Raw genomic sequence first — 14,443 nt, forward strand, 5'->3', positions numbered from 1 at the left:
GCTCGAAACCCGATTAGTTTATGAAAGATATTTGGTTATTGTATATTCTCCTCCATCATTGCTCTCATATAATGTACAATTTGTACAAATTAAGTTAATGATGGGTTTTTTTCATCTCTGTGAAAACATATAACTCTCATTTTTAAGGGTAAAGCCTGGTGGGGGCCTAATTTTTTTTCAAAAAAGACACTGTTGTCTACTTATTATCTACTTATCATTTCAATTTACCCAATTTCAATATTTTAGTTATATTTTTCTCCATACATTCTGTACCCAATTGCATAACTAAAGGATATCTTGTCATTATCATTATTCAGTTGTTAACTAATTAATTAATAATTAACTCAATCATGTTTACCTTTGATATTTCTTGTTTCTATGTTCTTTTATTATTAAAAAACAAATTTTATGTTTTAGCTTTTCTTGTAACGAAACAAACAACCATGAATGTTATACACTTCATCTCTATCATGTAAAGTTTTATTCAGCGCAAGTATGAATGAGTTTGATATTTTCATATCACTTTATATATATAAATTTATAAACTGTAAAATAAATATGAAATGTGAAAAGAAGCTTACAAGCTTATAACACTATGCTAATAATGCTTAATGCTTGCATGATAATGGCCTGTATTGCTATGATGAAATTACATGTATTCCTTATTATTGTTTGATGTAAGCATATTTGATAGTTCATCATACGAATATGAATAAATTACATTTATCAAATAGAAACTTTCCTTTCGCTCTCTCGCTCTCTCTTTCTTCTTATTTTTGGATGGTTCAATTTTCTATCTGATCGGTTAAGGCAATAGTTACACGTAATTTGATTACTTTCAAATGTTTAATTGAAATTTATTTATTTCTATATTCTATTATTTGTCTATTAATCAAGCTGAATCCATGGATGATGTAAAAGGCAAATCTATCGTTGTACCTGATAGTCCAGTTGCTGGATCATTGAAAAATAAAATAGAAGCACTTAGTCGTGCATCACAGAAACAATCTGAAAATTCTACACCGATTAGTCCACCATCAGTTACTTTATCCAATACAACTGGTACAGTGCATTTATTGAAAGAAAAACATTCATCATTTGAAAATGTCTGTTGATTTTCATTGATACTTATATTATTTCTGCTAATTTGATTGTTTTATGTTATTTATTTTATACGATTTAAAAAAAAAATTATTCATTTGTTGATGTTGTAATCTCTGAGCTAGAAGCTTTATTTGTAAAGCTTTCGTTGTTCAGAGAGACTATGAAAGCTTTGTAATTCAATTATCTAACTCAAAAGACACAACATCAACAAAAAGCCCTCAAATGAACCGAAAGGCTTGTTTACCAGATCAGTACATTCACATGTGGTAATATGAAATTAATGTTAAATTGAGAGGCTTCCATTTATTGGTGTGATTTAAGATCAGTTTTCGTGACATATTAATCGATAGATTAGCATTGAGTTGTCATGATGTGCTATCACTGATATCAAGCATCCAGGCAACCATGGACATTATTTCGACTGATGGACCATCAAAATCCTGAATCAGGAAAACTCTAAAAATACAGGAAAATTTCTAAAAGCATTTTGTTCAGATCGACTAACTCTCAACCGGGACATTGATGGATCAAATCTATAAACCCATGTGTGAAAGATCAGCTAATTACAAAATCAGATGTCGACCGACAAATACAGTCAAGTTAGACACAAAGACAAGTTAAGACAAAAAATCTATGAAGACACCCAATCTCATTCAATACCATCGGTTCGAACTAATGTAACAATTGTAGAATAACTGAAAATCTCACTTCCACATTAAGTAGGTGTTGAAAATGCCGTCCAGAATGACAGTTAAAGCACTACAAATAAACCGTTTGTCTCAGAGAATACAAAGCTACCGAAAGACAGGCAATATGTTTTTAAATAAATTAATTAATGACATTTACGGTCGGCACATAATCCAACCACCGACGAAGTTAGAGCATAAATTCCAACTACTAGTCAGTTTCAATTATTTTATTGATAGACCATAATAATAATAATAATCTAGGTATATGTTGTGATATCGACTGTCACCTTGCATTCAATTTATAAGAGTAAAAACACGAGTCGGCAATAACTCAGTCGTCTCGAACTGATGTTTAAACAATATAACTTACAAACCAAATGCAATGTTCATGTGCCTGGCTTTTAGGTAGATGTTTTTGTATCGACTCAAATGTCCCTAGCCGATTGCTCAAACCAAACTAGATTAACCAAATACTCTTGAAAGTCGATCAGGCAACTCTCAACTCCGTCTCTCGCTAGTTACCCTAAAATAACTGATTTCTCTTAAGAAGTATTATTGCAAGTCCCACAGCTTTTAAGTTAAAAATAGGTTATTTAGTGAGTTTTAAAAGTTTCATTTTACTGCGTTTATTCATTTCATTTATTTATAAACTGATTCAATCACCAGTCAATAATTTCGTTCATTGTTATACAGATATCATATATTGTTGGCCAACATAAAAATTTTATGGTAGCTTTACGATTACAAAGCTCATACAATAAAAAGTGTGTGAGAAAATATGAAATTGAAAATGTTGAGATTCATGAAAATATTTTTAAATCACCCTAACATATTTGTCTCACTATTAGCTAGATAGGCAGATATTATCCACAGGAGATCTAAGTCGAATGTGTATCAGTTCAAGTTTTTGAATCTCACATCAGTCTCTGGAAGTGTATTTCTTTTTATTTATTGACGGTATATGAGCAAGTAGATTGTTACATTCACAAGTAATCTGATTTTGCAAAATTAGCTGTCTTGTTGTATATGCATGAACATTTCACTGGTAACTAACTTACTCGTAAAAGACAATTGATTATCTTATTTTAGCTTTGTTATCCAGTTATAAGTGTGTACCGATTCTTAAACATGAGTTTCCAATTTCAAGTAACAGAATGATAATTATATATCAGATTTTTCAACTTTTAAATTCTATCCTATTTTTCGATTGTTCTTATCTCTTATATTCTTGGCTTTTAAATACATCTTAAAGATCACCTGAGAAAAAATAATTGTTTCTTTTCATAGTAACTAAGATGATGGCTATTTATATTTATCTCATGTTATGATCAATAATAAAGTTAACTTACGATGGCAGAAATTTGTAGCTTCGGATAAAGATGTTGCATAGCCTTGTATTATCTGAGCGCCAAGAATAACTTATTCCCGTTCTCCTAATTAAAAATTCAACTTGACATTATTTTAGATAAAATTATTTGATTCTATTTTTGTGATAATATTTTTCTAATTTTTCATGAACTTAATTTTATATTCGTGATATAGGCTGAGGAGCCCGTAAAACCTCAGCTACCACGTGAACGTACTGGTAAAATTTTGTCGGTCAAAGATCGTTTTGAATCAGGGATATCAACAAAACCACCAAGTTCTCCTGGCTCTTTAGTATCTCCTAAAAAGGTGAGTTTTTTTTAAATAATGAAAATTCTGATCAAGTAAATTAGAATAGTAGTTTAGTTAAAACTTTATCAGATTTTAGTCTAGTATACGGCAATGCTTATATTCATATGGATGAAAAATATTAAAACAGTGGAGTTGGTTTGCAAGTCAGTGATAATGATGAATTGAATTACATAACTAATCATAACTAACAAAAGGTATTAACTAATAGTAAGACAATAAGTATACTAGTTTTGACGAGAATAATAAAAGCTCGGATTAGTGCTCCAATCCAAGAAGTAGGTCAAAAGTTTGGGAAATAGACTTTAGAAAAACATATTTATAAAAAATCGGTAAAATTACATCATGAGGAGTTTGCAGATAATCAGTTATATATGTATATAAAAGCGGCTGAAGAAAAATAAGTAAAAATTCATTTGAGAAATTAATGAAATAGTTCATTTGACTTTGACCTACCAAGGACGGCTTGTAGTTTTGAATTCTTATAGCTTCTGCTGTACGTAGGAGACGACATCAAACGCTGTTGAGAAACGATATATGTATACAGTAGATCACCTGAAATGATTACGTTTTATTTACTACATGACTACTGTCGACCAAGTGTAATAAAATGGAACTAAGTATTGTCATCGTTTGACCCTTTCGACTAATTTCGCCAATTTTTTCACACTTCCTTTGTTTGTTTTATTCTCTATCCCCCTTCATAAAAAGTGCGTATATATATATATATATATATATATATATATATATATATATATATATATATATATATATATATATATATATATATATATATATATATATATATATATATATATATATGTTTTCTTGTTGCTGTCAGATTTGATAATATAACTCTACTCAGTAACAAATGTACTCATAGTAGTGATTTTTACAGACACTTTCATTGCTAAAGAAACCTTACTTGTTCTTACTGACACACTTATCGGTATATACCACTAGTCAGAATCATTATTCTGCCAATCGGTTTAAATTATTGTATAATTGTCTCAATTGGTTTACAAAATGAATTCGCTATTGTTGCCTATTGAGAAGTCAATGAAGTCATAAATAAGAACCGGTTAGTTGGGTGATATAGTTAACCAGGGGCGCTAATCCATTTCAGGTAGAGGCAGGTATCTACCTCAGTACACTCGAAAACAGTCGAGCAATTTCGTGGATTGGTTGAAGTTAGACATTAACACCATTGTATGCCGGCTCATTGGTCTGGAGGTTAAACGTCCGCGCGTGAGGTCGAAGGTCTTGGGTTCGAGTCCCGCTTGTGAGATCGTGTATGAGCACTGCTGAGGAGTCCCATGATAGAACGAAACGACTGTTCAGTGTTATCAAGTTTTTAATGGTGGCTTAACATCAATCGATCCATGATTTCAATCAAAAACCTAACGAACTCCACAACCCCATACTGATAACTATTCACCTGTCAAATAACGGTCTTGAAAAATCTGTTCAGTTTACAACTAATAGGTTGGTCAATTGGGACTCATCTGAAATTGTGTGGAGTCCCCAGTACCTAAGTAGTACGCAACTATTGAGGTGTACCTAATTTTTTACAATGGACCATAATTTATCTCCTGATATTGTCTAACCATATAGTTCTTTTCCTAACAGGTAAATACAGAACAAACAAATACACCAGCAAGTTCAATTCTAAGCGAAGCAGAAACTAATGTGGAAACATTCTGGCAACGTTGTTTGGATAAAGTTAAACGACGGCCACTTCGTCTGAAAGATTTAGACTTTACTGATCTCGAAGCCGAAGAACAAGAGGATGGTAAAGAATCACCTAGATCCCTAGGTCCTGGACTGCCGCCCCCACCACCTCCACCTTTTGGAGGTGGTCTTCCTCCTCCACCTCCGCCACCTGGAGGGGGTGGTGGCCTGCCTCCCCCTCCCCCTCCACCTCCAACTGCTCTAGGTGATTATACTACTTGTATTAATGACTATGTTATCATAATATTCTATCAATCCAATCATTCTGCGTTATCGTTTATAGTTTTTTAGTGAGGAAAAATTAGAATTATTTAACCCCTTACTTTTAATTTAGTGATGCTGTTTCAGTAAAAGCAACTTTTTTAAAATTCAATGTTAAATAAGCTTATCATGTAGAAAGTGAAATTATTAATTATTGTACATTTTTTTGCACAAGTGCCTGATTCATGTTTACCCCGTTAAAACAAACGAACAGGATGCTAATCAATTGATGAGTGCAATACGAGTTATTGGTGTAAGCCCTGGAATAATTAAAAATTGAAAGCAATATTACTTATTAGGTGAACAGATTTTATGCAATAAGATAGCATACTGATGTGTAGAATACGAACACTAAGTAAGCATGATAAAATGTCACAGATGATTTGAGGAAATCAGCTTGTAGGCCACTCATTTTTCAATCACTTAAGATCTGACTGTTAGACCAGATTTTTAGATATCTTATCAATCTCTATCTATGTATGTTTAGCTTCCACACATAAATCTAATCTTTTCTTTCTACTTTTAGTAGGCGCTCCTCCACCGCCACCACCAGCTCCTGGTGCCAGTGAATCGTCAGCTATACCTTCGAATCTTCCACCAGCTCCTGGTACAGAGTTGCCTAAGTCAAAGAAAACTATTCGTCTTCATTGGACTGAATGGAAACCAACTGCGAAAGATTTAAAAATGATCGCATCAACTAAGTCTTCATCATCAGTTGATAAACCAGATAAAGCTACGGGTATAGGTAGTAGATTCACTTCTGCTTTATCGAACAACAAAACAAAAGAAGTGAAAAGAGACGTGAAAACTATTGCAAATGCCACAGTTTGGTCTGAAATTGTTCCAGTGAAATTAGATCCAGATTTTTTAGAAGAAACTTTTGAAAATCGTTCATCTGATTTAAAAATAAAGGTATTTGTTTAATTTATTAAGCTCTAAACAGATATATGTAATATTTAATTAGTCGTTTATGGATTAATTATTTTGTTCTTGTTATAATCTCTACATCATAAGTGTAAGACTCTTCAATAAACCTAACAGATGTTGTGATAGATAATCGGACTACCGACTACGCAGCTACCTTTTAATGAATGAAACATTTGTTTTCATTCTCAGATCAGTTCTCGTGTTGATGACTCGTTTGTTTGTTCGTTCGTTTCATGAAGGAGATGTTTTCACTTTTCAATGTCAAACTAGTTATCATACTTTGATCTGATGTTCAACGAAGCACTTGTAAAAATGATTATGATAAGAGACTGGTATGGAGTTTGGCACAACTGTCTGTCAGAAGCGTGTCAGTGTAGCTGTGTTCACCATTATGGATGAAAAACAAGAATATATTTATATTTTAGTATTTGAAATGAATTCCTGAATAAAAATTACACTCTAATATACAACACTCAGCCACCAAACAAATAGAAAATGGCTGTAATCATTGAATACATCACATATATCGAACATTGAAAAAGTTATGCATAATAGAGTCTTGAATCATTGTTTAACGATCAATTTCTCTATTACTAGTACGTTTGGCATACACAGTAGTAAGTAAATACCATTGTATACTAATCCATTGCTTCACATTTTGAATTAATTCACAGTAATAGCTTGGTTTTCAGCCAATGATTTATATACTGGAGGAACTGATATTCGTTATACATCCAGTTAATTAGTCCCAAATTGAACGAAACGTGCATCCCAGATTCCACTGCTAATGAGTATCCAACTTTACTTAAAACAAGTATTTTTTTGGTTGTTTTAAATTTGACACATTATAATACATACACTTCATTCAGTGATTAATGCTAAATCATAGAGATGTATATCGATAAACTTCCATTGAGAATACTCTCAATTAAATAATGTCATTGACATTTATTTGAAACATTCGTAATAATAGTATGAACCAGTCAGAAAATCTATCATTTACATGAAACACATTGGCTTACTTTCTTTTTCTACGTACTCCCAATTGTTCACCCTTATTGTCTTTACCGTTTTTGTATATTCGTTAAACATTTCCTAATTTAATATTTGCTTTCTAATGCTTTATATAATTGTTATTTTAATGAAATATATTTGTAAAAGGATATGGTAAGTGCATGAACCATTTTATATACATATATACATACATAAAGTATATTTGTTATTAAATATAGGTTTTACATTAAACATGTGATTATTGATACAAGTTTTTATTATAAGATGTATATTTATTCATTATCAACCCTTGTGTGTGAATTGATGTTATACCATGTACCGATTAATGTGCAACTTGTTTATGTGTGTGTGTTCGTTAACTGGTGCGTTTACTAATTATCTCACGGAATAGATTGAGATAGTTGCTTGTATCTTAGATTTTCATTTATTATCAAACATTTTAACATTGAAAGAATTTTAGATCCCCCATATTCAAATATATTTGTATATATATACATTTCCGAACGAAACATACAATGCTGTTACCAGTATGTCCCAGATACTTTTACTTTTGTGTATATATCTATTATTGTATGTTCCCCTCCCTACAAATGACTATGTTTGCCGATATATTTGTATATTTTATATCTTTCTACTTATGAAAAGTTTAGTGTAGTTTGTTCAATGTCACATTATCTCAGTCATTGTAATTTAACAATACAGAGTCATTGTTCAATACACACTTATAAAATATCATTGAATACATTTTTGCTTCTTGTTCCAACGACTCTTCACTAACATCGTAAGGTTTACTCGCTAAATTGCCTGAAATTATGCACGTCTTTATATATATTGTAAGGGCCTTTTGTCTATTACTCATATAAAATGTGTGGCTCAGAGATCTGTACATGAACGTCCAGTTTGTTTCTTTTCTTCTTCACTATTTCTTTAGATTTAATATCATAGTGTTCAGAAATGTTTACACCGGTATAAGTGTTTGACACTTCAAAATTATTATTAATTTTCAATCAAATCAACATGTACATTATAATACCTCACTTTAAAATCAGAAACAATCTAGGAGAAGTAGCTAGGGAAGGATTTCTTAATGTCATATTATAATTACTCTTAAGTTGTCTTCTTTGATTTAATTAAAAAAATGATAATTGCCATTTATTTCAGTATCTAAAACATTTAACTTTATAAAATGACATCTAGTTTAGATTACAATTTATTCACTTCCATGATTTAACTAGCTGGTGATCACCTTCTTGATAGTTTATCGGTGTGGCATGTGGAGTAGTACACTGCCTAGCAGTGAATATCTTACGTTATAACCAAAAGTTTTCTACTGTAAACATTAGTTTTTGTTAAACTTTTTTTCTATTCTAAATAATGAAATTGATCATAATTCAAGTGAAGAGATTACCTTATAATGAACGGGAACAAAAGTGGGGACAATCGGATGTATTTGAATACAGGATTACAGAAAGTCTTAGTAAAATCTGAGAACCAAACAGTAAACACTTCATTTGCAAAATGTCGATCAATCGTTTCAGACTTAATTGTTCTTTCTTTTCCACACCAATCATATTCTGTTCTCGTTCTCTACGATCTTCCTAACATTTTGCCATCAGGCATTTCACTTTCGATTGATGATACATACTAATCATATATGTCGACAGTAGCACACACCACAACCCTAATTCAAATGGCTAAAATATAAGTCTACTGGAGAAACAAGGAAGCCAACTATTTTGATTGTCTAGTATCGGTTGACCGAATTTTCATATGTTGAGTTTGTTGAGTTTCATAAATTTTTTGTAATGAAATGACAATAACTGTATTCTGTACTCCTAATTGTACGCATCGTGTGTCGAAAACTACTGCTTTCATTAACGTTCCATAATTTTCAATATTCTGCTCAGTAAATACGCCTGCAGTATTGATTGTTATACTACTAACCCAAGAATAATTATACGAAATCAACTTTTTAGTTTGAAAATGCTGTGACAATATCATGTGTACAGCATGGGCTGAACTTAGCTAGACGACGTATGAAAAACAGAAAACACTAGACAGTTACCTTATCTTAGCATAGACGTCCTCAGTAATGAACATCCACGATCTCACCGGTGATCGAACCTAGGACCTTCGGGTCTTGTGTTGAACACTAAACTTTTAGGCCACTGATTCAACATCTAGCGGCTTATATTCTCAACTTCAGTCATTTCATAATACTGAGAAATCATCACTGAATGCCATTGAGCAGGCAACTGTCTCACACGTTATATTAGTGAAATCCGCTGTTCATGGCTTTTCCCTAATATTTTCATGAATGCAAAATGCTGAGGAGCTTCATAATAGAATGAAACAGCCGTACAGGGCTTCCTGGTTTTCAGTGGTTGTCTAATTAGGGTCAGTCCGTGATGTTAACCATATAATTCAACTATATCCACAAACCCCTCATGCTATGACGAGATGTCTCAAAGGCGATCATTTTTTCTAAACTATGCTGATTCATTTTCAATTTCCAATAATCAGTCACATTATGTTATTAAAATATAGTCAAATTAATACTCTTACAGGTAGTTTTATACTCATTATACTCTTTTTACTGGTTGATACTGAATAATTCAATCAAAACAATTCGCTCTTTTTATTTACACATTTTTTAAGTCCAGTTAAGCTGATGCAGTATACTATTACCAGTATTATTAGTACAAAAATTTGAAGAATTATTCATTTTAAAATGTTAACGTTTATATATCCTAAGTGACTTGTACATAACAAGACAAGATTAAGAAAAATCTATTCATATTTCACCGCCTCCATACTTCAGTGTTCCCTAAAGAATCATCATTAATGATTATTGAGTAGTTCTCTGGCTTAACTTGATATTTTATGAATTTTGAAGTAGATTTTCTACAAACCTCACTTTAGAAAAAGAATTAGACATTATCCATGGAGTCTGGCAGTCATAATTCAATTAATAATGATATTATTAATAATTCAATAGATAAGATTTCATGAGGAAAATCCGTCTTTGTATGTGCCTGTTCATTTTGTAAAACCATCCAACAGTAACGTTATTTTAGAAATTGAATTCACGAGTCAATCTAAGCTAGACCACCATTGAAAACCTAAAAGCACGAGATGGTCGTTTCGTGTATGCGCACTGCTGAGGAGTCCCGTACTAGGGCGAAACGGCTGTCCAATGTTTCCACGTTTTCAATCGTGGTCTAGCTTAGATTGACTCGTGAATTCAACTGTTAGAATACTGCAATCTCCGCAAATCCCCATACTAATAATATAGTTATTCCTTGACTTTGATATCTATTATATAATTTTTGGTGTTCAATATTTGCCAATGTAAACGATATCAGTTCATGAGGTCACTAACTGTTAGTCTATTTCATGTTAGTAGGTACAGACTTTGTTGAAGTCTGTGATTAACGATTAAAGATGCTAGGCGATATTGCTCAGAATTGGTTACAGTGGTCTAGAAGTATTCACTCATCATCTTACTCTAGATTTGAAGTCTTGATATTTCTTTGTGTATACCTTTTTATTCGGTCTTTTCATACCATATTTTTCACTTTTCAATCTTTCTTATTATCATCGCTACTATATTAATCTGATTTCTATGCTATTCATCTTGGCAATTTTATCTTACTGTTGTGTTACGGCAACTTGAAACAACGCACACTTGTGCTAGGCTCTATATTGATTATGGCAGACTAACTCCTGATGTGATGTGACCATTTTGATCAATTAATATTTGTTCCAGATTCTCCACTTCTTATAACTGATTGACAGGGTAAACAACAAAATTCACTTTATTTATCACATATTTTTGTCTTACCAAGATGGTCAAACAATTAAAATAAAAAGGATTCAGTGAAGAAAATTTTCTTTTCGACTAAATCATTTACTTAAGCTGTAACTTCGTGTTTATAGTTATATGGTAAATATACGTCTATAGAACAATAAAAAAGATTGCACTATAGAGTGATTCAAGATTTCGAATATCAAATGAGGTTGCGTAATAATCAGGGGATTAAAGAAGTATATGAGGATGAGAGTAATTTACGGGTCAAAATTATGAAAGATAATTGTCCACTGGACAAATATGAAGAAGAAAAAGAAAAACCTCAAGGTCATAGTAATACCCGAATAATTATCACGAAAAATTGTTAAAGGATAATAATAATCGATGACGGTTCAAAATTACAAAACACTAATTTGAAAAGAATTGAGACCAAAACATATCACAGAAGTGAATAAGGGCACCGAAGGATGAGAGGTTGGACGTATCGTTTTTGCACGAAGGGTGTGGGCTTAAATTGGTGGATCGTCAACGCCAACTTGTATATTTACCAAACAACTATAAATATGAATGTACAACTTAAGTAAAAAATTTCGTCTTAAAGAAAATTTTCTTCTCTGTATTCCCTTTATCTTTATTCAATGACACAATAAGTTATTTTAATTATCTACTGATTTAATTTATGTCACAAATGAATTTTATCGTATTTTACAATATACATGTCTGACTACGAATTCAGATAAGTGACTATTCTCAGTTAAATGTAATCTCTTAGTTTCTTCAAGTGATTCATTTCAATCCTGAAAATGTCCGAAAACATGATCGGAGCTTTATTTATGCGTTCCTTTTTTAAATCTATATTATTTTCTAATGCTTTTCTTATCCTGGATGGAATCCTTCCCGTAAGTACCATATATTATTCATAGTTCAAATTGACACCATTGCAAGACTTTAGTTCACAATAAACATTTTAATATTACTACTATCGTCTTTATTACTACTTTGGTTGTTTCCAACGTTTTCTACCATAAAGATATATTCAGTAGTTATTACTATTGAACTAACTGTGTGTGATCAAACGATTTTCAACAAAATTCCAGTTTTAATGCATACTACTCCCTTATACTATCTCTAATTTGGAATTCCTTTAAGTTTTGTAGTGTATGGACATTTTCTTTAGATAGTGTTTACTCCTTAATAAATATTCTGTATAAGTTTGAGTCTCATTTCATTCAAAAAAGCATGAAATATGGCGAAAACAATTCTGTCGACTAAATGTATCTATTTGTATGTGTATATGTATGCTGGATTCACTTCTAATTTTAACATTTATTGTTGTCATTTTCGTGAAGTACTCATGACTTTCTTACGATATGAAAAATTAACAGTTTATTCAGTAGTAGTATGCGTAATAAAGTTCGAATGATTCATCCAATGTCTCTAAGAAAAAAAGAAGACTGATAATATATTACTTTTTTTAAAAAGAAAAGATCACTCATTTGTTTGTTGCCTTTAGTATTTTACATTCTTTGTTCAGTTTGTCATGAATTCAATGACAATTTCATTGTCTATGTGTATTCGTATGAAAATTTATCAATGTTTAGTTTTCAGAATGGGGGTTTGCACAAGAGCATGGATCGATTGAAGTTAAACATTAACACCATTGGATGCCAACTCAGTGGTCCAGAGGTTAAGTGTTCGCGTGCTAGGCTGAAGGGGTTTAGTTCGAGTTCACCGTGTGGGGTCGTGAATGCGCACTGCTGAGGAATCCCATACTAGGGTGAAACGGCTGTTCAGTGATCTCAGGTTTTCAACGGGGGTCTAGCTTAGGTCGACTCATGAATTCGACTGTTGAAATGCTTAGTATCATTATTTTCCAACAATTTGTTTTTTCTTCATATTTTACCAAATAATTTACTTAACTCAAAAAAATGAACACCATGATCTGCAAATGTGGTCTGTTTATAGTTTTTGTAGTGTTTTATACAGTTACTATTCTTGTTTTGTTTTTTTGATTTTTCTTAATTTTTGCAAGCTTATTTCTTCATTCTAACTGTTCAGTTGTTCTCAATTTGTGATGAAAATAGTTTTGTGTGTATAGTTTAAAATCAGTGATCGAACGTTTTCCCTTAAACTGAACAATGATGACAATAATCATATTGAGGCGTTTTTTGAGGTATTAAATGTTCCTGTGTGAATTATTTCTTTCCTTTTCTATGTTATCTCTCTCTTTATCATTTATTGGATAATTGCTATTGCCTATTACAAAATACCAAAACAATGAGTATTCGAGTGAATGGTAAACAAATGGAGTTCTGTCATTGTAGACGTGAGGATTCTGTGTAGTTTTTTGAGGAGTATAAACCGTTTAATTTCATTTCTTTTTAAAGCTTACCATAATGTCTAAAACTGCAAAGCTGGGTTATGTGGATTTGAATCCGCTAGGGTGCATCAGTTTCATCATGAATATAGTTGCGCCCTGCTAATGAGTGCCAAATAGCACAAAACGTCGGTCAATCAGAGTTCATTGGACTACTTCCAACCATTTATCGAGTTACTTAGACTAGTGGTCACATTGATACTTGATTTATGGGATTCGGCCAGCACTAAGAAGGACTTGACGTACATGATATTGGTCACTGCTTTGTGATCAATGAATTGTAAGCTTATCGTCAAGACTTAAACTAGTTTAGTCAGACATCAGAATAGTTCAGTCAATCTAGTTGCTTTCGTCATGAACTGACATCAGCTAAATAAAGTTTTCAGAACAAAAACTTCGCGGAACTCTTTCATATGGATTTGGGGATTTTTCAGTAGTGCACACCCAATCTCACAACTGCGATGTGATCAAAGAATCTAAAAACCTTTTTTTCTTATTTGTCCTATTTCCTTATTTCCATGATTGGTATTGAGCTATGACTAAGCTGTATCCTAATTGAAGAAAACACCATAAGCTTCTCAATTTAGCTGTCTGATATATTATCTCAAAAATATTCGGTAAATACTACTAATTTTGAGCATGAATATCATAAACAAAAGCTATAAAATCGATGTTGTCAAGTTTCTAAAAAAATAACTTCGGTGAAATTTTTTTGTAAAAGAGTAAGAATATAAAATTTAACCCTTTTATTCATAAGAATTTAGAAAAATCAACCCCAACTTTATCAAGTAGTAGTCTATGTATTTGATATATTTGGGAATTGGAAGTTGCTGCAATTAGTTGTGAAATGGTCTG

At 31.9% G+C, this 14,443-nt stretch overlaps 1 protein-coding gene across 2 annotated transcripts in view; it reads left to right on the top strand.

The window, feature by feature from the left end:
• Positions 1–14,443, top strand: part of Smp_161110.1 (putative fh1/fh2 domains-containing protein (formin homolog overexpressed in spleen) (fhos)) — a gene marked incomplete at both ends in the record, with an annotated part of 66,479 nt that overhangs the window by 36,367 nt on the left and 15,669 nt on the right. For both annotated transcript variants that reach the window (XM_018789981.1, XM_018789980.1), the window contains 4 exons: positions 898–1,106; positions 3,336–3,467; positions 5,097–5,403; positions 6,187–6,371. In XM_018789981.1, coding sequence (XP_018655370.1) covers positions 898–1,106; positions 3,336–3,467; positions 5,097–5,403; positions 6,187–6,371 — 833 coding nt within the window. The remainder of the gene's footprint in view (positions 1–897; positions 1,107–3,335; positions 3,468–5,096; positions 5,404–6,186; positions 6,372–14,443) is intronic.

Source organism: Schistosoma mansoni, chromosome W (genome assembly GCF_000237925.1).
Source record: "Schistosoma mansoni strain Puerto Rico chromosome W, complete genome".
Taxonomy (NCBI): Eukaryota; Metazoa; Platyhelminthes; class Trematoda; order Strigeidida; family Schistosomatidae; genus Schistosoma; species Schistosoma mansoni.